This window comes from Oncorhynchus mykiss, chromosome 13 (genome assembly GCF_013265735.2).
Source record: "Oncorhynchus mykiss isolate Arlee chromosome 13, USDA_OmykA_1.1, whole genome shotgun sequence".
NCBI lineage: Eukaryota > Metazoa > Chordata > Actinopteri > Salmoniformes > Salmonidae > Oncorhynchus > Oncorhynchus mykiss.
The window spans coordinates 48420992-48448865 of NC_048577.1; the positions used below are offsets into that span (position 1 = coordinate 48420992).

At 45.2% G+C, this 27874-nt stretch overlaps 2 protein-coding genes and 6 non-coding genes across 9 annotated transcripts; all 8 read right to left on the bottom strand.

Annotated features, from left to right (window-relative positions):
• Nucleotides 1-659: 659 nt before the first annotated feature.
• Nucleotides 660-5331, bottom strand: LOC110486633 (60S ribosomal protein L3). Of its 2 annotated transcripts, none has more exons than XM_036941345.1 (8): nucleotides 5247-5331; nucleotides 4407-4599; nucleotides 3962-4130; nucleotides 3408-3543; nucleotides 2953-3139; nucleotides 1568-1926; nucleotides 1143-1262; nucleotides 660-790 (listed from the first exon to the last, which is right to left on the bottom strand). In XM_036941345.1, the coding sequence occupies exons 1-8, from the start codon at nucleotides 5247-5249 to the stop codon at nucleotides 746-748; spliced, it is 1212 nt and encodes a 403-aa protein (XP_036797240.1). In that variant the 5' UTR covers nucleotides 5250-5331; the 3' UTR covers nucleotides 660-745. The 2 variants fall into 2 exon arrangements, with proteins under 2 accessions (XP_036797240.1, XP_036797241.1); XM_036941346.1 differs by lacking the exon at nucleotides 5247-5331 and adding an exon at nucleotides 4714-4718.
• Nucleotides 876-1007, bottom strand: LOC118938618. The gene has a single exon (XR_005035825.1). It is a non-coding gene; the product is annotated as a small nucleolar RNA SNORA54 (small nucleolar RNA).
• LOC118938629 lies at nucleotides 2009-2088 on the bottom strand. Its single transcript, XR_005035836.1, has one exon. It is a non-coding gene; the product is annotated as a small nucleolar RNA U83B (small nucleolar RNA).
• On the bottom strand, nucleotides 3249-3342 carry LOC118938627. Its single transcript, XR_005035834.1, has one exon. It is a non-coding gene; the product is annotated as a small nucleolar RNA U83B (small nucleolar RNA).
• A 17729-nt stretch (nucleotides 5332-23060) lies between the features above and the next one.
• LOC110486638 (60S ribosomal protein L3) lies at nucleotides 23061-27785 on the bottom strand. The gene is made up of 8 exons (XM_036941344.1): nucleotides 27648-27785; nucleotides 26809-27001; nucleotides 26360-26528; nucleotides 25805-25940; nucleotides 25345-25531; nucleotides 23962-24320; nucleotides 23537-23656; nucleotides 23061-23185 (listed from the first exon to the last, which is right to left on the bottom strand). The coding sequence occupies exons 1-8, from the start codon at nucleotides 27648-27650 to the stop codon at nucleotides 23141-23143; spliced, it is 1212 nt and encodes a 403-aa protein (XP_036797239.1). The 5' UTR covers nucleotides 27651-27785; the 3' UTR covers nucleotides 23061-23140.
• Nucleotides 23271-23401, bottom strand: LOC118938615. Its single transcript, XR_005035822.1, has one exon. It is a non-coding gene; the product is annotated as a small nucleolar RNA SNORA54 (small nucleolar RNA).
• Nucleotides 24403-24482, bottom strand: LOC118938630. The gene has a single exon (XR_005035837.1). It is a non-coding gene; the product is annotated as a small nucleolar RNA U83B (small nucleolar RNA).
• On the bottom strand, nucleotides 25646-25739 carry LOC118938628. Its single transcript, XR_005035835.1, has one exon. It is a non-coding gene; the product is annotated as a small nucleolar RNA U83B (small nucleolar RNA).
• Nucleotides 27786-27874: the final 89 nt, after the last annotated feature.

A 27874-nucleotide genomic window follows, 5' to 3' on the forward strand; every position in this document is an offset into this window, starting at 1 on the left:
TTATACAATGCGTACCTCTTGCCGTGTAACTATGCAGGCAGTCGTGAGATTCACAACCCAACTATTAACCTTGAACTGTACTAATTAACCACAGCTGCTGTTTATTATTCACCAAGCTGTCATCTGCAGCTTCCCAAAATGCTGACAGGCAGCGGTACAGGGCAACCAGTACTGCCCAAATGCATCATCCTTCAGCTCCCGCAAGGTAGGCAACTGCTACACTGAACTACAGGCAAGCAGTGCTTTTGAAGTCAGTTTATTTCATGAGCCATGTTGATCTTGACAAGTTCGAGGGCTGATCGTCAGGCAGTACGCAGCCAAAATGGACCGTATAAAAATAGTGAACAATTGCCTCAATTTTAAACTGCATTATTTGACTTTATAGCAACGTGTACACCAGTGTTAGACAATAGGTGGTACAAACAGTTGCTACACGACTAACGTAAAAAATAAATAAGTCAAATTTTTCCCTGAAGGCTGCTGGGCTGTCAACTGTCCTACTTATCAAGACTCAAATTGATTTAGCAAATAAGAAATTCATTTGATGAACAAACTCATGCATCGACCCAAATACAAGAACTCAAATTGCCTGGCCCACGTAGGCCTCACATAGCCTCAGATTCAAGTGTGAGATTATGCATATCATAAGAAACGAGAAAGGGCTTTTCACTTGTTTTATTATTAAACAACTCCGCAGTGCAGCATGAGGACTCATACCACCAGACAGAGCTAGAGGACACGACATTTAGGCAGTCTCTTCCTTGGCAATGCGGTCCTTCTTGAGTGGTCCCTGTAGACAAAAAGGACAAGTGGTCAGTGTCAACGCATATACAGAGTTTAATAAGCAACCTCTACTCCATCTGTGGCTCCAGGGGTGATGTTCCCAGAGAGTGAACAGGGAACAGCAAAAAAAATGATGCCGCTCCCCTGCCTCACTGAAGTTTGATCTGGCACCTGAATGGAACCCAAATTCATACCAAGAGTGAACCAGGTTACGATAAGTGCACTATGGGCATAGGGGACTGAGCTGCAATGCCGGTTGTATGTAACTAGGGTGGGTCCACTACATTGATCCAGGGGACTTGTGAAACAGAGTGAAGACAAGGGAAGAGACAAGTAAATGTCATGGAAACTGAACGCACCATGAACGCCTTCTTTTCCTCCACTGTCTGGAAGCGGCCGTGGCCAAACTTGGAGGTGGTGTCGATGAACTTGAGGTCGATCTTCTCCGTGGCACGACGGCTGGACTGCACCAACAGAGACTGAAAAAAATAGGAATATTTTTTTTAAATATACAGATGTGATGCATTCCTTTAACGGGCCATACAGGACAACAATATTTAGCGCATTGTCCATCTGGTATGAAACAAATGCCCTAAAGTCAATACACGCCAGAACTCTACATGCAACAGGGCCAGCACACGGCCATTCGTTTCATCGGCCCAGGGAGGGAACTACCCGTATTTAATATGTACCTATTCAGTTCAGCCAACTTATAAGTACCTAAATGCCAACTGACAATGCATTGGAATAAGCATGCATAAGATGGAATTGTCCCTTTCCTCACCTTACGCAGGGTTAGCACCCTCTTCTTGACTCCAATTGTGCAGCCCTTCAGCATGACAAAGTCATTGGTCACCTCTCCGTAGTGGACGAAGCCACCCAAAGGGGTGATGCTCTTGTTGGACAGATCGTACTCGGTGGCGGCGTTGTTCTTCACCAGCTTGCCGTCCTTGGTGTGGTAGCCCTGGCCGATCTTGTAGATCTTCTTGTTGATCTCTGTGCGGTGGTGGTAGCCCTTCTGACCAGCACGGGCCACAGAGAAGGCCACACGGGAGGGATGCCAGGCACCGATACAGGCCACCTTACGCAGACCACGATGGGTCTTACGGGGAAGCTTCTTTGTGTGCCAACGGCTGGTGACACCTGAAGGGGAAATTTCAATGTTTAGTACCTGAGGACTTGGCATGAATAACTGAAGCTTGGTTAACTACAGTCATTAGTGGGTTGTGGTCTCAGAAGGCAGCATGGAATGCATCCTCATGCGTGTCAGACGCCATGCCTGACAGTGTTCCGTGGTCACACACAAAGCCCTTGACCTTGTGACTAGGGGGCAGTATTTTCATTTTTGGAAAAATAATGTTCCTGTAGTAAATGGGATATTTTGTCGGGACAAGATGCTCGACTATGCATATAATTGACAGCTTAGGATAGAAACATCAAAGTTTCCTAAACTGTAAAAAGATTGAGTGTAACAGAACTGATGTTGCAGGCGAAAATCCAAACAGGAAGGGACTCTTATTTAGAAGGCTCTGCGTTCCTATGTGTCCAGTGAATGGACAAATGCGGCCATTGTTTCTCTCCATCCTACTAAGAAGCCACCAGTCCCAGTTGATATATTATCGAATAGGTATTTGAAAAAATCCTTGAGGGTTGATTATAAACAACGTTTGCTATGTTTGTCAATATTATGGAGCTAATTTGGAATATTTTTCTGCGTTTTCGTGACTGTAATTTCCAGGTGATTTCTCAGCCAAACGTGAACAAACGAAGCCATTTCCCCTACAAAAATAATATTTTAGGAAAGAAGGAACATTGGCCATCTAACTGGGAGTGTCGTGAGTGAAAACATACGAAGCTCAAAGGTAAACGATTTAATTTGATTGCTTTTCTGATTTCCGTGACCAAGTTACCTGCTGCTAGCTGGACAAAATGCTATGCTAGGCTATCGATAAACTTACAAATGCTTGCCTAGCTTTGGCTGTAAAGCATATTTAGAAAATCTGCGATGATAGGGTGATTAACATAAGGCTAAGCTGTGTCTCAATATATTTCACTTGTGATCCTCATGAATAGGAATATTTATGTCTGTTGAGTTATGCTAATTAGTGTCAGTCGATGATTACACTCCCTCATGCGGGATGGGGAGTCACTAGAGGTTAAGATGCATACCTTTGTATCCGTGACCCTTTGTGACACCGATAACGTCGATCATCTCATCCTGGGTGAAGACATTGGTGATGGGGATAGACTGCTCCAGCTTCTCACGGGCCCAGTCCACCTTGTCAGAGATGGAGCCTCCATTGAGCTGCACCTCCATCAGGTGGGACTTCTTCTGCCTCAGGGGCAGCAGCCTCATCTGGAGGGGAGAGGCAGGTGAGCCTGCTAGTCCTGGGACAAGGACCAGTATAGCTAGTACAAACACTTCGTATTTATCCCAAAAGTGGGTTAAAATGTGATACAGGGGACATTGTCTCAGAAGGAAGGCAGCATGGAATGTATCCTCATGCGTGTCGGACGTCATGCCTGACGCTGTGTTCCGTGGTCTCATCACAGACAAAGGGAAATCTGATTCATTTAAACTATGTGGCATTGCAGGGAGCGTATTCTATCCTGCTCAAACTCACCTGTGTGTGGGCGATGATGCGGACGACCTGGCAGTACTTCTTCATGGAGGCGAAGTCCTTCTCCAGCTGCTTCTTGCCCTCGTCATCCTGCCACTTCTTGCAGTACTTTGTGAAGGCCTTCTTCTTGGACTTGTACCTAAGAGCATGCAGCATGACCGGAGGGTAGGGGAGAAGAGGCACACGAGTTGGCACAGGTCCTTCATAACCCCAGGGGGCCAGCGGAAGAACACTGTACTCAGCTGCTCGCCCAGCCTTCACAGGGGCGAAGGGGGCAGTTACAGCCTCAGAAGGGTTTTCGGCTCATGGCGCGGTGTCTAAGAAGCACTTTCCACCGGCCAGAGGAGCCCGGAGCTCATCGGGCCAAGAGGCACCCGAGCGGAGCTGCCACCAGGGGGGGCACCGGATGTTAAGACTCGCTCACTGAAACACCACATGTTCTATATGTCGAGCAACGTGCTTCAAAGCTCATATTAAAACGTAATTAAACACTATCCAACCAATAGTCAAAATGTTTGTTTAAATATCTATTATTTTTCATGAGTATAATGACTCACCAGTTCCTGTAGAAGCGACGCTTGCACTCATCACTGATGTGCTCAGCGAAGATGGTCTTGAAGGAACGCAGGCCACGGGGGGTCTCGACATAACCCACAACACCCACCACAACCATGGGAGGAGTCTCCACAATGGTCACAGCCTCAACCACTTCCTTTTTGTTCACCTCTGTAGGAAAATAGTCAGGTATAAAGGTTAGTAATACAGGAGTTCACAGTAGACTTAAATTGCATAATGTCAATGCTCAACGACTGCGCTCAGTGCTCGACATTCAGCAAGGGTTAGACCCAATATGTCCGCCCGTCGAGGGGATCATCACAGGCAGAAAAAAAGACAAACACTAATGCAAGACCGAAACTAATATGGCTTGGTTATGTATTCATAAATCCCACAGCAATATTCACCCAGTCAATTAAACAAAACAAAATGAAGCCAAATACTCACTTGAGCCAGGTCTGTCGACTTCACGCACGATGTGAGTCATGCCAGCCTTGTAGCCAAGGAAGGCAGTCAAGTGAACTGGCTTGCTGGGGTCATCCTTGGGGAAACTCTTCACCTTACCACGGTGACGTCTGCTCCTCTTACGGGGCAGGAAACCCAAGGATCCGTGGCGGGGAGCCGAAAATTTACGGTGGGACTGTGAAGACAACGCAATTCAGCACATTGTCCATGAGGCATACAAAGCTATATGAACGCACTTCGAGTCAGTATGTCAGAACTCGACATTGAACAGGAACAGCACGAGGCCAACCATTCTGTCTGCCCGTCGAGGGACTCGTCACCCATATTCAATGCAACCTCACTAAATAAATCCCAATTAAATAAAGACCAACTGAAGGAAGTAAACAAAGTCTTGGAATAAACATGTGTAACGGTAGTCGTTAGAGGTTCGGAGGACCTTGACTAGCTACTGTTGGGCGAGCTAATGGGTCAGGCCTCATAAAGGTAAAGCCCGTTATAAAAACGGTAGAAATGTAACTAGCACGTTGTCAGTTTTAAACCAGTTTGATTGTGAACTAACGTTACAAACTGTCTATTTAAAATGTATTTGAGTAACGAAGCATGCTAGGCCTCAGTGTATCAGCCATTTTAAACTACCAGTGTGACAACGATTACTTCATACATTCATTCTGTAATAATCTAAGATCATGTTATTATGGTAAGGTCTAACATACAACTGTATTAATTACAGATAGACACATCTTACCTATTAACTTAGAGGGGGAACATATAAGGTTTAAGAAGATAGAAAACGCAAGTCTCGAATAAGAAAGACGAACTCACCATTTTGTCTCACAGCCGATTGAAAAAGAGGACTACGTAAGGGGGATGTTTAGTATTTATACAAGGACGTGACCAAGGACCATCACGTGATTAACGTCGCCAACCAGCATCATGGCTCCGCCTTCCTGCCGTACAAACGCTTGCCTCAAAATCTAGAATTCAGCTGTAACAGAAATGCATCAGCTAATAGATAAGGCAAAAGCTCTTGTGATTGGTGCAACACCTTTTTTATTTTACAACTGTCCATCTCAACTTGTTCTCAACTAGCCTACCTGGTTAAATAAAGGTGAAATAAAAAATTTAAAAACCAGTAAAACCAGTCAGAGCATATAAAACATTCTATACATCCATGTAAGGTACACAAGAAATAATAAACACACAAATTGAAGATCAAGGCAACAACTCAGTTCAGTCCAGTAGCCTAGTTAGTAGAACTCCAGATCTTTCTGAAATGCTGAAAAAAAATCTAATGAACATTCTTCAAAAAAACTATATTGACTTAGCCCAGGTCTGAAATGGATCAACAGAAAACCTGCACACATTCAATCATGTAAAAATATAAATAAAAAGTATGTCAACCCCTTTTAGATAGCATAATCAATTTGCCAGCTGTTTTGTCTGAAGTATTTCATTTGATTGAATAACATGTACCAAATTAACTCATAAAACCCAGTTCTCATCCTAGGGGAATGAGCCATGGTAACCCACCTACCTACATGGTATTTATTCCCATCACAAAAATGGACATTGAATAGTAGGCTACCATTGGTCAGATGACAAATCAATATGAGAGAATGCTACATTAAGAATATCCACTCATCTCAGCTCAGCCATGCATTTGGTCTGGGCTAGTAGTTGAAGGGAAGGTCTTGATTGAATGGATTACTTTGCATGCAGTTTTTTTAGGGTTGTTGTTAGAAGTGTTCTCCCGGGTATGAACAGCAGGGGGCTGTACTAGCAAAGATGAACACCTTTTAGCGTGCAAGGAAAGCATGCTAAAGTCTGAATAAGCCAGGTCACAGGGCCGTTCCCCCACAGTTCTGAATTTAACTAATGGACACATTCATGGTTACACGTATGACAGTGTTCACAGTTGTAGGAGTAGCCTCCCTGTGGGCCAATAGAAAGGGCTAGAAAACAGCAAAAAAGCCCATTCCTCATGTCTTTGCCTTTGTCTGAATTGAGAGACAGAGACTCCTCCAGGGTGATTTGAAGCTCAGGTTTCTAGGTGCAAAGTCTTAACCAGGAGCAGTCTTAGACAGCGTGCATGTGAGCGTGCATTGGCAGCTGCGAACAGTCTCTTCCCATTCTGCCACAGAAGAAGGTAGCCAACCCTGCTTCTCCACACATAGCCCCTCAGCAGGCCTGTTGCTCCTGGTCAAGGTTCATCTTCTGGAAGAAGATCTTCCCAAACTCATAGGTGCTGATCATGACAGCACAGGCTGGGGCAACTTTGATCACCTGAGGGGGATAAAGAGACACAATTTACCTGATTTAGTCCTCCATTCAGACTGCTTACTATAACAGCGCTTCAAGCATTGCAAATATATACTTTTTATATATCCTTTGGACTTACCTGCAAAGAGCCCCCTGTATCCCGATTCAGCCCAAATTCCCCTCATGATATGCCATGTGGATGTGGGATACTTCACAGGGACTAGGAGGAAGGGGAGAAAGACAGAGATTTAGTGGGCAATCCTACGTTCTATCAGAGGATAAAATACGATTTCAGACGTGAATGGCCATATGGGTACATAAGACCCTGTAATTACACACCTCCCAGTGTCTCCATCTCTCCCAGTTGGATCTGTCTTCGTGTCTTCACCACATCAAAAGGTAGAGTCATGATGGCAGCAACCTGGGACAGAAGACAATAGATACACTCTCTATAAGCAATACACAGTGAAATCAACAACAATACCCAGTGAAATCAACATAACTTACCCCCTGATCTATTGATCAGCAGTACGTTATGTAACTAGACAGGTGAAACACTAAAAACAGGCTTTAACCAGGGGGTCCACCTGTAATCAATTATCAACAGTCTGGCCAAGGTCTCTGCTGGCCCAGGTCTCTGCTGATGATTGCCCAGGCGGAGAGGTGTGTAAGGAGGGAAACACCTGCTGCAAGGTCCCCTCAGATGGCTATGAATGTTGCCCAATGTATCAGGTATGTATGGGGTGGTACTGTTGATACAGTATAGTGGTCTCCCTATCCAGCATGGCTCATGAAGAGGGAGTAATATAGTGGTCTCTCTGGTCCAGCATGGCTCATGAAGAGGAAGTAATATAGTGGTCTCACTATCCAGCATGGCTCATGAAGAGGGAGTAATATAGTGGTCTCACTATCCAGCATGGCTCATGAAGAGAGAGTAATATAGTGGTCTCTATCCAGCATGGCTCATGAAGAGGGAGTAATATAGTGGTCTCTATCCAGCATGGCTCACGAAGAGGGAGTAATATAGTGGTCTCTGTCCAGCATGGCTCATGAAGAGGGAGTAATATAGTGGTCTCTATCCAGCATGGCTTGTGAAGAGGGAGTAATATAGTGGTCTCTGTCCAGCATGGCTCATGAAGACAGAGTAATATAGTGGTCTATGTCCAGCATGGCTCATGAAGAGGGAGTAATATAGTGGTCTCTCTATCCAGCATGGCTTGTGAAGAGGGAGTAATATAGTGGTCTCTGTCCAGCATGGCTCATGAAGACAGAGTAATATAGTGGTCTCTCTATCCAGCATGGCTCATGAAGAGAGTAATATAGTGGTCTCTCTATCTAGCATTGCTCATAAAGAGGGAGTAATATAGTGGTCTCTGTCCATCATGGCTCATGAAAAGGGAGTAATATAGTGGTCTCTGTCCAGCATGACTCATGAAGAGGGAGTAATATAGTGGTCTCTGTCCAGCATGGCTCATGAAGAGGGAGTAATATAGTGGTCTCTGTCCAGCATGGCTCATGAAAAGGGAGTAATATAGTGGTCTCTATCCAGCATGGCTCATGAAGAGGGAGTATTATAGTGGTCTCTATCCATCATGGCTCATGAAAAGGGAGTAATATAGTGGTCTCTGTCCAGCATGGCTCATGAAGAGGGAGTAATCTACTGGTCTCTGTCCAGCATGACTCATGAAGAGGGAGTAATCTACTGGTCTCTATCCAGCATGGCTCATGAAGAGGGAGTAATATAGTGGTCTCTATCCATCATGGCTCATGAAAAGGGAGTAATATAGTGGTCTCTGTCCAGCATGGCTCATGAAGAGGGAGTAATCTACTGGTCTCTGTCCAGCATGACTCATGAAGAGGGAGTAATCTACTGGTCTCTGTCCAGCATGACTCATGAAGAGGGAGTAATCTACTGGTCTCTATCCAGCATGGCTCATGAAGAGGGAGTAATATAGTGGTCTCTATCCATCATGGCTCATGAAGAGGGAGTAATATAGTGGTCTCTCTATCCAGCATGGCTCATGAAGAGGGAGTAATATAGTGGTCTCTGTCCATCATGGCTCATGAAAAGGGAGTAATATAGTGGTCTCTGTCCAGCATGGCTCATGAAGAGGGAGTAATCTACTGGTCTCTGTCCAGCATGACTCATAAAGAGGGAGTAATATAGTGGTCTCTGTCCAGCATGGCTCATGAAGAGGGAGTAATATAGTGGTCTCTGTCCAGCATGGCTCATGAAGACAGAGTAATATAGTGGTCTCTCTATCCAGCATGGCTCATGAAGAGAGAGTAATATAGTGGTCTCTCTATCTAGCATTGCTCATAAAGAGGGAGTAATATAGTGGTCTCTGTCCAGCATGGCTCATGAAGAGGGAGTAATATAGTGGTCTCTGTCCAGCATGACTCATGAAGAGTGAGTAATATAGTGGTCTCTGTCCAGCATGGCTCATTAAGAGGGAGTAATCTAGTGGTCTCTGTCTAGCATGACTCATGAAGAGGGAGTAATATAGTGGTCTCTATCCAGCAGGGCTCATGAAGAGGGAGTAATATACTGGTCTCTGTCCATCATGACTCATGAAGAGGGAGTAATATAGTGGTCTCTGTCCAGCATGACTCATGAAGAGGGAGTAATATAGTGGTCTCTGTCCAGCATGGCTCATGAAGAGGGAGTAATCTAGTGGTCTCTGTCCAGCATGACTCATGAAGAGGGAGTAATATAGTGGTCTCTGTCCAGCATGACTCATGAAGAGGGAGTAATATAGTGGTCTCTCTATCCAGCATGGCTCATGAAGAGGGAGTAATATAGTGGTCTCTGTCCAGCATGACTCATGAAGAGGGAGTAATATAGTGGTCTCTCTATCCAGCATGACTCATGAAGAGGGAGTAATATAGTGGTCTCTGTCCAGCAGGGCTCATGAAGAGGGAGTAATATAGTGGTCTCTCTATCCAGCATGACTCATTAAGAGGGAGTAATATAGTGGTCTCTCTATCCAGCATGACTCATGAAGAGGGAGTAATATAGTGGTCTCTCTGTCCAGCATGGCTCATGAAGAGGGAGTAATATAGTGGTCTCTCTTTGTCCAGCATGACTCATGAAGAGAGAGTAATATAGTGGTCTCTCTTTGTCCAGCATGACTCATGAAGAGGGAGTAATATAGTGGTCTCTATCCAGCATGACTCATGAAGAGGGAGTAATATAGTGGTCTCTCTTTGTCCAGCATGACCCATGAAGAGGGAGTAATATAGTGGTCTCTGTCCAGCATGGCTCATGAATAGTGAGTAATATAGTGGTCTCTATCCAGCATGACTCATGAAGAGGGAGTAATATAGTGGTCTCTGTCCAGCATGGCTCATGAAGTGGGAGTAATATAGTGGTCTCTATCCAGCATGGCTCATGAAGAGGGAGTAATATAGTGGTCTCTGTCCAGCATGGCTCATGAAGAGGGAGTAATATAGTGGTCTCTATCCAGCATGGCTCATGAAGAGAGGGTAATATAGTGGTCTCTGTCCAGCATGGCTCATGAAGAGGGAGTAATATAGTGGTCTCTCTATCCAGCATGACTCATGAAGAGGGAGTAATATAGTGGTCTCTGTCCAGCATGGCTCATGAAGAGGGAGTAATATAGTGGTCTCTATCCAGCATGACTCATGAAGAGGGAGTAATATAGTGGTCTCTGTCCAGCATGGCTCATGAAGAGGGAGTAATATAGTGGTCTCTGTCCAGCATGGCTCATGAAGAGGGAGTAATATACTGGTCTCTGTCCAGCATGGCTCATGAAGAGGGAGTAATATAGTGGTCTCTATCCAGCATGGCTCATGAAGAGAGGGTAATATAGTGGTCTCTGTCCAGCAAGACTCATGAAAAGGGTCTCAAGGAGAGCCAATGAAGAGTGTGGGATCAGCTCCCGCACAGGCCAGTCAAAGCCCTTCTCTGTCCCATTACTCCAATGGTGGAACCAGTTTCCCCCTGATGCTCGGACAGCAGAGTCCCTTTTTATTATTGTATTTTACTACTAGCACTAACTTTGTGATCTCTGTGCAGTGTGGGAGCAATGAGCCATCTGCAATCTTTTTGGACTCCAACTCTATTCAAATTAAAGGTTCAGCAGGTTCTTGGGGAAAAGAAAAAGACCCCAAACTGTTTCTATTAGACAAAGTGCTGAGATCTTGATTCACTGTATTATCTGAGTTCACTGACAAAAGCCTCTCTCCATAAATTTGTCTAAGAATGTGTCCGCGAAGCACTCTGAATGAATAGGGCTATTTTATGTACAGTATAGGCATTTTTATTTAGAATTTATAAAGAGCAGCCATTTTACAAGGCTGGATTACATCAAATCCTAAATGGAGGAGAGGAGATACTGACATTACCATGAAGCCACATCGAGTCCTACTTGCCGTACACACACACACGTCAGTTTTTTATGCTTTGGGAATGGACGTTCTCCCTCTCTCTTTCATCTCTATCTCTGTCCCTCCCTCTCTCACTTCCTCCATCTTGTCTGGCTAACATGCTTGTCCTTAATTTGCCTCTCCTGCACAATCTCTCATTCTCTATCCCTCTGTGACTTACACACTCACATACTATCTCCTCCCTTCTCCAACCTGTCTTCCCCATTGGCTTACACTTTGTTTTGTTCTTGCTATCACCATGCCTCTTCTTGCTTATATGCTCCCTCTCCTCTACTTTCTCATCTCTTTCCTCTTCCTCTCGCTCTCTCTCTGTCTGTCTCTCTATGTACTCTCTCTCTTCTGTTGTTTTAGCTTGCTTTCTCATGAATGCAGAACATCTCTCTCCCTCTTTCTCTCCTTCCCTCTTCCTCCCTCCCTCTCTATTTATCTCTCTCTCTCTCTGTCTTAGAATGCAGGATATGTGATGAAAGGAGGGAAGTGCTGAAATCTAATTGACAGTGTGGCGATGGTGTCCGTCCATACAAGAGTCCCATCTCATTGCGGGGGAAGATGCATTTGTGGGCCACACTCCTAATGAGCTCCTTACTACTGGATTCTCTGTGGCTTCAACAGCCATCCTCTCTTCGTCCCTCTATCCCCGTCTCCCCATCCTGACAGTGGAGAGTTCAAGTCTGGAGTGGCTAGACGTGCCTTTGAAGAGTCAAGTCCTTTCTTGGCAGGCTAACAGAGTTGGACATTCCATGGGGACGTCATGGAGGGTTAACTCTCCGCGCCCACCGCAGTGAGAGGAGAGCAAGGCTCCGGCTACACGGCTCCATCATAGGCTGGGTTTCCCATGCTCTGTCGCTGAAGGTTACAAAGTGTCATATCTGAAATGGAGCCAGAGGAGGGAGAGATTTCTCACACTCTAATTGTGTGTGTGATTCACTTTCTCTACCCTCCCTTTCGCTGTTTCTCCCCTCTCCTACTGTGTGTCAATATCTACATTTTAGCATGCAAGAAATTAGCCTCTCACTCTGAGTGTCTCCCTCTATCCCTCCATTCCCTTATCTCTCTCTCCCTCACTACCTCCCAGTGCTGTGTGATCAGGGAAGTGTGTGTGGGGGGGCCGGAGGAACATACTGTCTCCTTCTGGCTGGGAATATTAAGAGACCATACTCTTCTCTGGGCTGTCTTTGTGTCTAAGTACAGCAGTCTCCAAGGTTACATAACCTCGCATCAAATCAACAATGACCTTTATCTGACTTTATCAGCCAGTGTTCTGGGACAGAGCACCCCATGGGACCGTCAGGCACGTCACCTGAAGACTCGCCTCTTATCCCCAACGAAAAGGCCACTGCAAGAGAAGGGCTCGGTTGAGCACGGCTGGAAACTGTTCAGCTGAAGAGTGACCCCACAAGGTTAGCTGTAAAAGACTGTGCGTGAGTGAGAGAGAGAGAGAGAGAGAGAGAGAGAGAGAGAGAGAGAGAGAGAGAGAGAAACAGAGAGAGAGAAACAGAGAGAGAGAGAGAGAGAGAGAGAGAGAGAGAGAGAGAGAGAGAGAGAGAGAGAGAGAGATGGCCTCTTGTTTATGCTGACTAGAGAGTTGCTGACTGTGCTCACCTAGGTTATTTTGGGGTCAGGGAGAGGTGAGGCTACAGATAGCTAGGCATGGCTCCTCTACAAGACATGTACTTTCACAAAAACTTTTGAAACAGTAGTAGAAAATAAACAGGTTCCTCATAAAGAAACAGTAGTAGAAAAGAAACAGGTTCCTCATGAAGAAACAGTAGCAGAAAAGAAACAGGTTCCTCATGAAGAAACAGAAGCAGAAAAGAAACAGATTCCTCATAAAGAAGCAGGTTCCTCATAAAGAAACAGTAGTAGATAAGAAACAGATTCCTCATAAAGAAACAGTAGCAGAAAAGAAACAGGTTCCTCATAAAGAAACAGTAGAACCACTAGACAGCGTGACAGGGATTTTTTTTAAAGGCAGTGGAGGAAATGGACCATGATATCCTACACATCCTGCACTCTGGTGGTGAGAGGCAGTACTTCATGCAGGCAGGAAGGGCACTCCTGCTCCTATTAGCTTGGGGAAGAAAGGAAAGCTGTGTCCATGGGAACGGGCTTGGAATACTGATGCCACAGTGCAGGGGTGCATTGGAGCTGCAGTCTATTCTGGCAAGCTCAGGCTAAGGCCTTAGGTATTCTCATTACAGCTGTCCTCTGAAGGCTATCATCAAATCTTACCTTTTTGTCAAAACTGAGCTTACAAGGTACCCCCTGTCACTATTATTCGATTGTGAATATCTTAAAGATAATAATACAACATTGATCAAATAGCAGCAGTGAAATAGTCTCTCATCATGTCCACATTGTGTTTGTCACTAAGCTTGTCAAAGTCCCCAGTCAGTCCTTCTGGTCCCCATAAGGGATTGTATGATTGTGACCCACTGCCTCTAAATGTTGAAAGTAAAGAGACATTAGACTAAAATGCACCATGAACTCCTTATTTTCCTCCACTGGTAACGGCCGAGGCCAAACTTGGAGGTGGTGTCGATTAACTTAAGTACTATGTATTTTTTATTAGCTAAGCAATAAGTGGTAAATGCAATTTTCGTATATACGGGCTCTCTGTCCCACCTCGCAGGGCAAACTGCGAGGAACTGACTTTCTTGACAAAGATATTATAAATATACCCTGACAGAAATAGTTCCTGCTTCCGAGCCGGCCTGTCAGAGTAGAGACTGGCCGTGGTTTAGACTCACCCAGCCTATAGTTGATTGTTGGCGCAGAGGCTGGTCCCAGCCCCCTAAGCGCTTCAGTTGATAGATGTAACTGTTGCTGTGAAAAATATCTATGCGCTCATGCTCGATACCGTTATCTCGCACCTGGCTCCTGTTATCTAACAAAAGACCGTTTGTTCTCGCAACACTGCGTTCTGAATGTGCCACCCCCCCAACTCATTGCACAGTTCCTGTCTTCATGTTATTCTGTATTTTTCCATCATGAGAAAGGCCCATGGCCCTGAAACTGTTAACAATGTTTCAAGTCAGCTATGTTGCAAAACACATACATACAGTGCCTTGCGAAAGTATTCGGCCCCCTTGAACTTTGCGACCTTTTGCCACATTTCAGGCTTCAAACATAAAGATATAAAACTGTATTTTTTTGTGAAGAATCAACAACAAGTGGGACACAATCATGAAGTGGAACGACATTTATTGGATATTTCCAACTTTTTTAACAAATCAAAACTGAAAACGTGGGCGTGCAAAATTATTCAGCCCCCTTAAGTTAATACTTTGTAGCGCCACCTTTTGCTGCGATTACAGCTGTATGTCGCTTGGGGTATGTCTCTATCAGTTTTGCACATCGAGAGACTGACATTTTTTCCTATTCCTCCTTGCAAAACAGCTCGAGCTCAGTGAGGTTGGATGGAGAGCATTTGTGAACAGCAGTTTTCAGTTCTTTCCACAGATTCTCGATTGGATTCAGGTCTGGACTTTGACTTGGCCATTCTAACACCTGGATATGTTTATTATTGAACCATTCCATTGTAGATTTTGATTTATGTTTTGGATCATTGTCTTGTTGGAAGACAAATCTCCGTCCCAGTCTCAGGTCTTTTGCAGACTCCATCAGGTTTTCTTCCAGAATGGTCCTGTATTTGGCTCCATCCATCTTCCCATCAATTTTAACCATCTTCCCTGTCCCTGCTGAAGAAAAGCAGGCCCAAACCATGATGCTGCCACCACCATGTTTGACAGTGGGTATGGTGTGTTCAGGGTGATGAGCTGTGTTGCTTTTACGCCAAACATAACGTTTTGCATTGTTGCCAAAAAGTTCAATTTTGGTTTCATCTGACCAGAGCACCTTCTTCCACATGTTTGGTGTGTCTCCCAGGTGGCTTGTGGCAAACTTTAAACAACACTTTTTATGGATATCTTTAAGAAATGGCTTTCTTCTTGCCACTCTTCCATAAAGGCCAGATTTGTGCAATATACGACTGATTGTTGTCCTATGGACAGAGCCTCCCACCTCAGCTGTAGATCTCTGCAGTTCATCCAGAGTGATCATGGGCCTCTTGGCTGCATCTCTGATCAGTCTTCTCCTTGTATGAGCTGAAAGTTTAGAGGGACGGCCAGGTCTTGGTAGATTTACAGTGGTCTGATACTCCTTCCATTTCAATATTATCGCTTGCACAGTGCTCCTTGGGATGTTTAAAGCTTGGGAAGTCTTTTTGTATCCAAATCCGGCTTTAAACTTCTTCACAACAGTATCTCGGACCTGCCTGGTGTGTTCCTTGTTCTTCATGATGCTCTCTGCGCTTTTAACGGACCTCTGAGACTATCACAGTGCAGGTGCATTTATACGGAGACTTGATTACACACAGGTGGATTGTATTTATCATCATTAGTCATTTAGGTCAACATTGGATCATTCAGAGATCCTCACTGAACTTCTGGAGAGAGTTTGCTGCACTGAAAGTAAAGGGGCTGAATAATTTTGCACTCCCAATTTTTCAGTTTTTGATTTGTTAAAAAAGTTTGAAATATCCAATAAATGTCGTTCCACTTCATGATTGTGTCCCACTTGTTGTTGATTCTTCACAAAAAAATACAGTTTTATATCTTTATGTTTGAAGCCTGAAATATGGCAAAAGGTCGCAAAGTTCAAGGGGGCCGAATACTTTCGCAAGGCACTGTACATCCACACAAGCCAACAGCAGATAATATTCAATCACATATATGGTAACGGGCTATAGTGCATAACACAGAATCCTCATAGTTCCTGCTAAGCAACATGTTGCAAGAGGAAGAAGCTGGCGGGATTTCAGGGTTTGAGACTCCCAAGTTCAATGGGCTCTGGCGCAAACATGGACAGGCCAGTGGCTAGTGCTGACGGATTTCACATTAGTCCCCTGGATAATTTTGTTTGTATGGACATTCAAAACTGGCCGAAATGGATCAGGCGCTTTGAAAGGTACAGGGTAGCATCAGGCTTAAACGTGAAAAATGAGGCATTTCAAGTTAATACACTGATCTACTCTATGGGTGATGAAGCCGAGGATATATTAAATGTTTCAACGTTGACCGAGGAAGAGAAACTTAACTACAGTGCCGTTAAAGACTGTTTTGAAACGCATTTTGTAGGGAGACACAACATTATTTTTGAGAGAGCTAGGTTTAATATGTGCAAACAGGAGCAGGGTGAAACCACCGACAGTTTTATCACAGCTGTTCACAAACTAGCAGAACATTGTCAGTTTGGCGAGCTCAGGGAAGAGCTGATCCGAGATCGGATTGTAGTCGGAATATGAAATATATCACTTTCTGAAAAGTTACAGTTGGATTCCCAGCTTACCTTGTCCAAAGCTGTAAACCAGGTTAGGCAGAGTGAGACAGTAAAAAGACAGCTGACGATACTGCGCGACAGCAGCTCCTTGCAGAACGAAGAGAGTGAGGAAACACATGCATTTTCATACAGAGCTAAAAAAAAAACGGAGGGGAACACAGAACAGAGACAGACGTGGAGAAAACAATCACAGACAGCACCAGTAGCTAGTTCAAATGTTTGTCGCAAATGTGGGAAAGATTGCCCAGCAAAGGATGCGGAATGCAGGAAATGTCATAGGAGAGGACACTTTTCAGCTGTCTGTCAATTAAAGCAAATGCATGAGGTTTCAGAGGAGGTACAGCAGGACAGCATCTTTCTGGGAGAAGTAAAGGGAAACAATACTGGCTGGCATTCAGACATTAAACTCAATGGGGAGGTTGTGTCATTTAAACTAGACACTGGGGCAGCAGTGACAGCTATCCCAACTAGGCTGTATAGCTATAGCAGAGATGGCCCTTTGCTCTCTACAAACAAAAAACTGTACAGGCCCAGTAATAACATTTTACCAGTGGTAGGGCACTTGGTGATTAAACTGGAGAGTAAAGACAAAAGTGCCATCCAGCCTGTCTTTGTCATTTACTCTCTAGCCAGACAGTTGTTGGGGCTGCCAGCAATTGAAGCATTGCAACTCATTGAGAGAGTGAGCAAACTGGAGGACCCAGGTGAGGTTTTCAAAAAGAAATTCCCAAAAGTGTTTTCTGGTCTAGGAAGGATAGAAGGTGACTACAAAATCTGCCTGAAATAGGATGCTGTACCCTATGCCCTTACCACCCCCCGCCGGGTGCCTATCCCTTTATTGGCCAGAGTAAAGGAAGAGTTGGGGAGGATGGAAGACATTGGGGCGATGTCTAAAATAGAGAGTCCCACAGACTGGTGTGCAGGGATGGTGGTGGTCCCAAAAGCCAATGGGGAAATAAGGATCTGTGTGGACATGACTAAATTGAACGAGGCACTCTGCAGAGAGAGACACATCTTACCATCAGTGGAGCAGTCACTGGCTCAGTTGGATGGCTCACAAGTCTTCACAAAGCTGGATGCCCGCTCAGGTTTCTGGCAGATACCGCTGTCATCAGAGAGTAGGGCACTCACAACGTTTATAACACTGTTTGGCCGTTACTGTTTTAATGTTTTGCCATTTGGAATCGCTTCCGGTCCTGAGCATTTCCAAAGACGCATGTCCCAGCTGTTGGAGGGGCTGAGTAGCGTCATAGTCCACGCGGACGATGTGCTCGTGTGCGGAAGGGACAGAGCAGAACATGATGTAAGGCTCACAGCAGTTCTGACCCGACTCCAGGAGACTGGCCTGACACTCAATGAAAAATGCACTTTTGCACAATCAGAGGTCTTGTTCTTGGGACACAAAATCAGTGCAGCTGGAATAGAGCCGGACCCAGAGAAGATCAGCGCCATCACAGATATGCCCAGACCCCAGAATGTGGCTGAAGTCAGGAACTTCTTAGGCATGGCCACATATGTGGGTAAGTTCCTCCCACAGTTCTCAGATACAACCAAACCTCCGAGAGACTTACTAGCCAAAGAGAATGACTGGTCATGGGGTCACATGCAACAGGTAGCGTTTGACAAAATCAAAAGGAGATGGCCCAGTACCGTCCCCACGCTAAGACAAAAGTATCAGCAGATGCATCATCTTTTGGGCTAGGGGTGGTCCTCACATAGATGCAGGACAACATGGAGTGGCGTCCAATAGCATACATCTCCCGAAGCTTATCCGACACAGAGCAAAGATATGCTCAAGTAGAGAAGTTGGCTATCACATGGGCATGTGAAAGACTCAGCCAATACCTTATTGGCCTGCAGTTTACAGCAGACTGACCACAAACCACTGTTGGCTCTGTTAGGGACAAAAGCACTGGACTACTTGCCTCCCAGAGTCCTGCGCTTCCGCCTCAGACTACTGAGGTTCACCTACAAGATGGTGTATGTGCCAGGGAAGGCACTGATCACAGCAGATGCACTCTCCGGGGCCCCAATTAAACGTCCATTATCAGAGGAGGAGCAATGTCTAGAGGGTGATGTACAGGTGTCCATTAATGCAATAAGGGACAGTCTACCTGCATCTCAGACCAAACTGCAGCAGATTGCAGAGGAGCAACAACGAGACCACATCTGCCAACAGATAGTTCAGCAGTGCAAAAAGGGATGGCCCAGGCAGGAGGAACTGCCTCAGTTGCTGAAGCCCTATTGGGTGCACCAAAGTGACTTCCACTGTAATGGAGACCTTCTCATGAAAGGACAACAGATAGTTATCCCAGAGACTCTACAACCAGAAATGCTAGACAGAGTGCATGATGGACACATGGGGATAACCAAATGCAGACTGAGGCTCAACAGTCAGTGTGGTGGCTTGGTCTGAGTACTCAGATTGCCAAGCTAGTGGCCCATTGTGAGGTCTGTACAAAATGTCAACCTTGTCATCAGGAGCCAATGATGGCAACGGAGCTGCCAAAACGGCCATGGCAAAAGGTAGGGGTGGATATGTTCTATTGGGAAAATGACACTTATCTGCTAGTGGTAGATTACTACTCAAGATACATTGAAATAGCAAAGACACCCATAACCACATCAGCTGGTGTTATCAATGGATTAAAGTCAATTTTTTTCCAGGCAAGGGGTCGCTGAGGTCCTGGTTACAGATAACGGTCCCCAGTTCTCTGCGAGCTCCTTTTCTGCTTTTGCCGCAGAATATGACTTCATACATGTGACCAGTAGCCCCTACCATGCACAGAGTAATAGTGAGGCAGAGAGAGCTGTGAAAACAGTCAAGGAACTGCTGAAAAAGAACAAGGATCCATACAGGGCTCTGTTAGCTTACAGAGTTACACCACTGCATCATGGGCAGTCGCCTGCCGAGCTCCTGATGGGCAGGAGGCTGCGTTCCCCATTGCCTGTCTCGCCGGCTCAGCTTAAACCCTGATGGCCTAACAGGAAGGCCTTCGCTGAGAGGGACAAACGTCTGAAACAAACGCAAACTGGAGACTTTAATCGGAGACACCGTGCTAAGGAGAGGCCAGAGCTGACCGAAGGTCAACGCATGTGGATTACAAACTCAAAGACACCAGCAATAGTGCTGAGGAAAGCAGATGCCCCACGCTCCTATGTGGTGGACACAGGCTCAGAAGAGGTACGAAGGAACAAAACACACCTCAGAGCTCTTCCAGATCTACCAGCCACACAGACTAAGGCCACAGAAAATGCACAAAAAGAGGGTGAAGGAGAGAGAATGCTCACAGAGCCACAAGCGCGCCCAAAAAGGGATGTGAAGCCACCAGAGTGGCTGAAAGAATATGTTACGTGAAGAGAAAACTTACTGCTTGGGACCATACCCAGCAAAAAGAGACTGTACCTAAGTTAATGTTCATACTGTGATTTAATACTTTCATACTGTTTCAGGATGGGAAGTAGCATGTTAGAGAATAATACTGGTTTCCAAATTGCATTTCAGTTATGCTTCAGTGGTTATGCATGTTGAGTTCTTGTTCATGGGAGAGGGGAAGATGTAGTAGGATGTCCCTTGGGGGTATCCGTACCTATGTAGGACATGCGAGGGTTAGGTTAATAAACAGGCTGGAGCTAGAACCTCATTGTCGCGCGTCTTTGTTTTAGATCATACTACAATTATAACACAACACAGGCCATGTCCATGACTCTCCCTCCAGACACTGTATCACTTCTTTCAGTGGATGCATCATGTTCATATCACATTCTTTCTTTCCCCTCCTTGGACCTCAACGACGAGAAATGCTTCCGTTGGGGAAAGTTTTGAAAAACTGAAATGTGCTATTGTGTAAACAATGCTCCAAAGACTTAAAGTAGCACTCCAGTCTCATTCTCACCTCATTGGACACCTGATTTATTTAACAAAAGGCACATCTCAATAGGTGGTCCAGGTATGTCTGACATGGCACAAGTGGGGGTGTTCTCTATTGCTCTTCTATTGTTCCTCGAGCCAATGGACTTCCCATCAAACCAACTCCTTGAATGCCCTCCTCCTGGTAGTTTGCAGTTGTGTCTAAAAAACAGTATTTTAATCTAAACATATTTGTTTACCCTTTACTGTGTGTACTTTACTGTCTTTATACTTGGGATATCACCTTAACAGGAAAAGTGAAAAAATCGCTGGAGGACATCTTTAAGTAAATAGGAAATAAGGACCTTGAAAATCCTTCTGAAAATCCAATTTTTTGCAAAGGGTGCAGAAACTGTATTATGCAGAGATGTATAGCAGGAGACGTGAGGGACGTCTAAATGGAGTGCGAGGCCCTCAGGGTCCTTCTGCTGAAGTGGAGGTGAAAGCACTTTTCAGTGGAAGGCTTAATTGCTGTACAGAGCTAGGTGAGCCCTAGGTGAGCCCTAAAGCCAAATATGGTTAGAACACATGGACATACACAGGGTGTACAAAACATTAGGAACACCTGCTCTTACCATGACAGACTGACCAGGTGAAAGCTATACTCCCTTATTGATGTAACTTGTGAAATCCACTTCAATTGGTGTAGATGAAGGGGAGGAGACGGGTTAAAGAATGATTTAAGACTTGAGACAATTGAGACAAGAATTGTGTATGTGTGCCATTCAGATAGTGAACGGGCACGACAAAATATTTAAGTGCCTTTGAACAGGGTATGGTAGTATGTGCCAGGCGCACCAATTTGTGTCAAGAACTGCAATGCTGCTGGGTTTTTACATGTTCAACAGTTTCCTGTGTGTATCAAGAATGGTCAACCACTCAATGGACTTCCAGCCAACTGTTGGATAAACCTGTCAATAATCAACTGACTGGCTTTCTTGATGTTTATAGTATTCTCTCAAGTATTCAATCTGGCTTCCACTCAGGTTATGGGTGTGTCACCATTGCCCTTGATTCTAAGCAACATTGTGCTGCTATTTTTATTGACTTGGCCAAAGCTTTTGATACGGTAGACCATTCCATTCTTGTGGGCCGGCTAAGGACTATTGGTGTCTCTAAGGGGTCTTTGGCCTGGTTTGCTAACTACCTCTCTCAAAGAGTGCAGTGTATAAAGTCAGGATATCTGCTGTCTCAGCCACTGCCTGTCACCAAGGAAGTACCCCAAGGACGGTGCACTGTCCTTCTCTCAGCACATACCAAAGCTGCAGGTGTATGTTGGTTAAATCTAGACTTGGTTTCCTCTATCGTAATCACTCTTTCACCTCAGCTGCCAAACTAACCCTGACTCGGATGACCATCCTACCCCAGCTAGATTAGACTTAATTTATAGATCGGCAGGTAAGGGTGCTCTCGGGCGGCTAGATGTTTACCATTCGGCCATCAGAATTGCCACCAATGCTCCTTATACCACACTACTCTAAACGGGTCATCTCTGTATACCTGTCGCAAGACTCACTGATTGATGCTTATTTATAAAACCGTCTTAGGCCTCACTCCCCCCTATCCGAGGTATCTACTGCAGCCCTCATCCTCCACATACAACACCTGTTACATTGTGCCAAAGTTCCCACAAGCGGAAACATTCGACCCAACAAATTGAGGCTGAGGGCAAAAGGGTGTGCAACTCAATAGAAAGGTGTTAATGTTCTGTACACTTTGTATAGCCAGTTGGCTTGCATTTAGAAAGACGTGGCTGTATACTTTCACATTCATGTAAAGCAATGGTCTAAATCTGACAAGGAATTTATCTACATACCATCATCCTGATTAGTGCGCTCTGGACTGCAGTGTCCATTCCCTTGAAAATCCAGACAGCCTACAGCAGCAGGCCATATCACAGTAGTCCAGTCACTTTCAGTGTTGATGGAAGAAGTGCCAAGATCTGTTACCCTGACCAAATTCCCATTACGCACAATGGTTGTAGCAGAGAGCATTTATACAATGCGTACCTCTTGCCGTGTAACTATGCAGGCAGTCGTGAGATTCACAACCCAACTATTAACCTTGAACTGTACTAATTAACCACAGCTGCTGTTTATTATTCACCAAGCTGTTATCTGCAGCGTGCGGTACAAGGCCGCGCGCTGCCTAAATGCATCATCCTTCAGCTCCCGCAAGGTAGGCAACTGCTACACTGAACTACAGGCAAGCAGTGCTTTTGAAGTCAGTTTATTCCATGAGCCATGTTGACCTTGACAAGTTTGAGGGTTGATCGCCAACAGGCAGTACGCAGCCAAAATGGACCGTATAAAAATAGTGAACAATTGCCTCAATTTTAAACTGCGTTATTTGACTTTATAGCAACGTGACTAAATTCACAGAAATGTAAGTTAGAGGCACTCGAAAGCAAGTCTTAAGGGGTAGGTCAGTTCTGTGAATCTGTTCAGTTTGAGTCTATGTACACCAGTGTCAGACAATAGGTGGTACAAACAGTTGCTACACGACTGTCGTAAAAAATGAACTAGGCTGCTGGGCTGTCAACTGTCCTAATTATCAAGACTCAAATTGATCAAGCCACATTTAGAAATAATAAATTAATTTGTTGAACAAATTCATGCATCGACACAAATACAAGAACTCAAATTGCCTGGCCCACGTAGGCCTCACATAGCCTCAGATTCAAGTGTGAGATTATGCATATCATAAGAAACGAGAAAGGGCTTTTCACTTGTTTTATTATTAAACAACTCCGCAGTGCAGCATGAGGACTCATACCACCAGACAGAGGACACGACATTTAGGCAGTCTCTTCCTTGGCAATGCGGTCCTTCTTGAGTGGTCCCTGTAGACAAAAAGGACAAGTGGTCAGTGTCAACGTATATACAGAGTTTAATAAGCAACCTCTACTCCATCTGTGGCTCCAGGGGTGATGTTCCCAGAGAGTGAACAGGGAACAGCAAAAAAATGATGCCGCTCCCCTGCCTCACTGAAGTTTGATCTGGCACCTGAATGGAACCCAAATTCATACCAAGAGTGAATCAGGTTACGATAAGTGCACTATGGGCATAGGGGACTGAGCTGCAATGCCAGTTGTATGTAACTAGGGTGGGTCCACTACATTGATCCAGGGGACTTGTGAAACAGAGTGAAGACAAGGGAAGAGACAAGTAAATGTCATGGAAACTGAACGCACCATGAACGCCTTCTTTTCCTCCACTGTCTGGAAGCGGCCGTGGCCAAACTTGGAGGTGGTGTCGATGAACTTGAGGTCGATCTTCTCCGTGGCACGACGGCTGGACTGCACCAACAGAGACTGAAAAAAATAGGAATATTTTTTTTAAATATACAGATGTGATGCATTCCTTTAACGGGCCATACAGGACAACAATATTTAGCGCATTGTCCATCTGGTATGAAACAAATGCCCTAAAGTCAATACACGCCAGAACTCTACATGCAACAGGGCCAGCACACGGCCATTCGTTTCATCGGCCCAGGGAGGGAACTACCCGTATTTAATATGTACCTATTCAGTTCAGCCAACTTATAAGTACCTAAATGCCAACTGACAATGCATTGGAATAAGCATGCATAAGATGGAATTGTCCCTTTCCTCACCTTACGCAGGGTTAGCACCCTCTTCTTGACTCCAATTGTGCAGCCCTTCAGCATGACAAAGTCATTGGTCACCTCTCCGTAGTGGACGAAGCCACCCAAAGGGGTGATGCTCTTGTTGGACAGATCGTACTCGGTGGCGGCGTTGTTCTTCACCAGCTTGCCGTCCTTGGTGTGGTAGCCCTGGCCGATCTTGTAGATCTTCTTGTTGATCTCTGTGCGGTGGTGGTAGCCTTTCTGACCAGCACGGGCCACAGAGAAGGCCACACGGGAGGGATGCCAGGCACCGATACAGGCCACCTTACGCAGACCACGATGGGTCTTACGGGGAAGCTTCTTTGTGTGCCAACGGCTGGTGACACCTGAAGGGGAAATTTCAATGTTTAGTACCTGAGGACTTGGCATGAATAACTGAAGCTTGGTTAACTACAGTCATTAGTGGGTTGTGGTCTCAGAAGGCAGCATGGAATGCATCCTCATGCGTGTCAGACGCCATGCCTGACAGTGTTCCGTGGTCACACACAAAGCCCTTGACCTTGTGACTAGGGGGCAGTATTGTCATTTTTGGAAAAATAACGTTCCGTAGTAAACGGGATATTTTGTCGGGACAAGATGCTCGACAATGCATATAATTGACAGCTTAGGATAGAAAACTCCAAAGTTTCCTAAACTGTAAAAAGATTGTGAGTAACAGAACTGATGTTGCAGGCGAAAGCCTGCGAAAAATCCAAACAGGAAGGGACTCTAGAAGGCTCTGCGTTCCTATGCGTCCAGTGAATGGACAAATGCGGCCATTGTTTCTCTCCATCCTACTAAGAAGCCACCAGTCCCGGTTGATATACTATCAAATAGGTATTTGAAAAAATCCTTGAGGGTTGATTATAAACAACGTTTGCTATGTTTGTCAAGAGCTAATTTGGAATATTTTTCTGCGTTTTCGTGACTGTAATTTCCAGGTGATTTCTCAGCCAAACGTGAACAAACGAAGCCATCCCCTACAAAAATAATATTTTAGGATAAAAGGAACATTGGCCATCTAACTGGGAGTGTTGTGAGTGAAAACATACGAAGCTCAAAGGTAAACAATTTAATTTGATTGCTTTTCTGATTTCCGTGACCAAGTTACCTGCTGCTAGCTGGACAAAATGCTATGCTAGGCTATCGAATAAACTTACAAATGCTTGCCTAGCTTTGGCTGTAAAGCATATTTAGAAAATCTGCGATGATAAGGTAATTAACATAAGGCTAAGCTGTGTCTCAATATATTTCACTTGTGATCCTCATGAATAGGAATATTTATGTCTGTTGAGTTATGCTAATTAGTGTCAGTCGATGATTACACTCCCTCATGCGGGATGGGGAGTCACTAGAGGTTAAGACACATACCTTTGTATCCGTGACCCTTTGTGACACCGATAACGTCGATCATCTCATCCTGGGTGAAGACATTGGTGATGGGGATAGACTGCTCCAGCTTCTCACGGGCCCAGTCCACCTTGTCAGAGATGGAGCCTCCATTGAGCTGCACCTCCATCAGGTGGGACTTTTTCTGCCTCAGGGGCAGCAGCCTCATCTGGAGGGGAGGAGAGAGGCAGGTGAGCCTGCTAGTCCTGGGACAAGGACCAGTATAGCTAGTACAAACACTTCGTATTTATCCCAAAAGTGGGTTAAAATGTGATACAGGGGACATTGTCTCAGAAGGAAGGCAGCATGGAATGTATCCTCATGCGTGTCGGACGTCATGCCTGACGCTGTGTTCCGTGGTCTCATCACAGACAAAGGGAAATCTGATTCATTTAAACTATGTGGCATTGCAGGGAGCGTATTCTATCCTGCTCAAACTCACCTGTGTGTGGGCGATGATGCGGACGACCTGGCAGTACTTCTTCATGGAGGCGAAGTCCTTCTCCAGCTGCTTCTTGCCCTCGTCATCCTGCCACTTCTTGCAGTACTTTGTGAAGGCCTTCTTCTTGGACTTGTACCTAAAGAGCATGCAGCATGACCGGAGGGTAGGGGAGAAGAGGCACACGAGTTGGCACAGGTCCTTCATAACCCCAGGGGGCCAGCGGAAGAACACTGTACTCAGCTGCTCGCCCAGCCTTCACAGGGGCGAAGGGGGCAGTTACAGCCTCAGAAGGGTTTTCGGCTCATGGCGCGGTGTCTAAGAAGCACTTTCCACCGGCCAGAGGAGCCCGGAGCTCATCGGGCCAAGAGGCACCCGAGCGGAGCTGCCACCAGGGGGGGCACCGGATGTTAAGACTCGCTCACTGAAACACCACATGTTCTATATGTCGAGCAACATGCTTCAAAGCTCATATTTAAGCGTAATTAAACACTATCCAACCAATAGTCAAAATGTTTGTTTAAATATCTATTATTTTTCATGTGTATAATGACTCACCAGTTCCTGTAGAAGCGACGCTTGCACTCATCACTGATGTGCTCAGCGAAGATGGTCTTGAAGGAACGCAGGCCACGGGGGGTCTCGACATAACCCACAACACCCACCACAACCATGGGAGGAGTCTCCACAATGGTCACAGCCTCAACCACTTCCTTTTTGTTCACCTCTGTAGGAAAATAGTAGTCAGGTATAAAGGTTAGTAATACAGGAGTTCACAGTAGACTTAAATTGCATAATGTCAATGCTCAACGACTGCGCTCAGTGCTCGACATTCAGCAAGGGTTAGACCCAATATGTCCGCCCGTCGAGGGGATCATCACAGGCAGAAAAAAAAGACAAACACTAAAGCAAGACCGAAACTAATATGGCTTGGTTATGTATTCATAAATCCCACAGCAATATTCACCCAGTCAATTAAACAAAACAAAATGAAGCCAAATACTCACTTGAGCCAGGTCTGTCGACTTCACGCACGATGTGAGTCATGCCAGCCTTGTAGCCAAGGAAGGCAGTCAAGTGAACTGGCTTGCTGGGGTCATCCTTGGGGAAACTCTTCACCTTACCACGGTGACGTCTGCTCCTCTTACGGGGCAGGAAACCCAAGGATCCGTGGCGGGGAGCCGAAAATTTACGGTGGGACTGTGAAGACAACGCAATTCAGCACATTGTCCATGAGGCATACAAAGCTATATGAACGCACTTCGAGTCAGTATGTCAGAACTCGACATTGAACAGGAACAGCACGAGGCCAACCATTCTGTCCGCCCGTCACCCATATTCAATGCAGCCTCACTAAATAAATCCCAATTAAATAAAGACCAACTGAAGGAAGTAAACAAAGTCTTGGAATAAACATGTGTAACGGTAGTCGTTAGAGGTTCGGAGGACCTTGACTAGCTACTGTTGGGCGAGCTAATGGGTCAGGCCTCATAAGGTAAAGCCCGTTATAAAAACGGTAGAAATTTAACTAGCACGTTGTCAGTTTTAAACCAGTTTGATTGTGAACTAACGTTACAAAATGTATATTTAAAATGTATTTGAGTAACGAAGCATGCTAGGCCTCAGTGTATCAGCCATTTTAAACTACCAGTCTGCCAACGATTACTTCATACATTCATCCTGTAATAATCTAAGACCATGTTATTATGGTAAGGTCTAACATCATACAACTGTATTAATTACAGATATACACATCTTACCTATTAACTTAGAGGGGGAACATAAGGTTTAAGAAGATGTAAAACGGATTGAAAACGCAAGTCTCGAATAAGAAAGACGAACTCACCATTTTGTCTCACAGCCGATTGAAAAAGAGGACTACGTAAGGGGGATGTTTGGTATTTATACAAGGACGTGATCACGTGATTAACGTCGCCAACCAGCATCATGGCTCCGCCTTCCTGGTACAAACGCTTGCTTTAAAATCTAGAATTTTTTATTTTTATTTTATTTCACCTTTATTTAACCAGGTAGGCTAGTTGAGAACAAGTTCTCATTTGCAACTGCGACCTG

Coding starts and splice junctions, on each gene's coding strand:
- LOC110486633 (XM_036941345.1), bottom strand. Junction 4,131..4,406: donor AGTCGACAGACCTGGCTCAA/GTGAGTATTTGG, acceptor ATTTTCCTACAG/AGGTGAACAAAAAGGAAGTG. Junction 3,544..3,961: donor CGTCGCTTCTACAGGAACTG/GTGAGTCATTAT, acceptor GCATGCTCTTAG/GTACAAGTCCAAGAAGAAGG.
- LOC110486638 (XM_036941344.1), bottom strand. Junction 25,532..25,804: donor GCATCATCGCCCACACACAG/GTGAGTTTGAGC, acceptor CCTCCCCTCCAG/ATGAGGCTGCTGCCCCTGAG. Junction 23,657..23,961: donor GGGTGCTAACCCTGCGTAAG/GTGAGGAAAGGG, acceptor TATTTTTTTCAG/TCTCTGTTGGTGCAGTCCAG.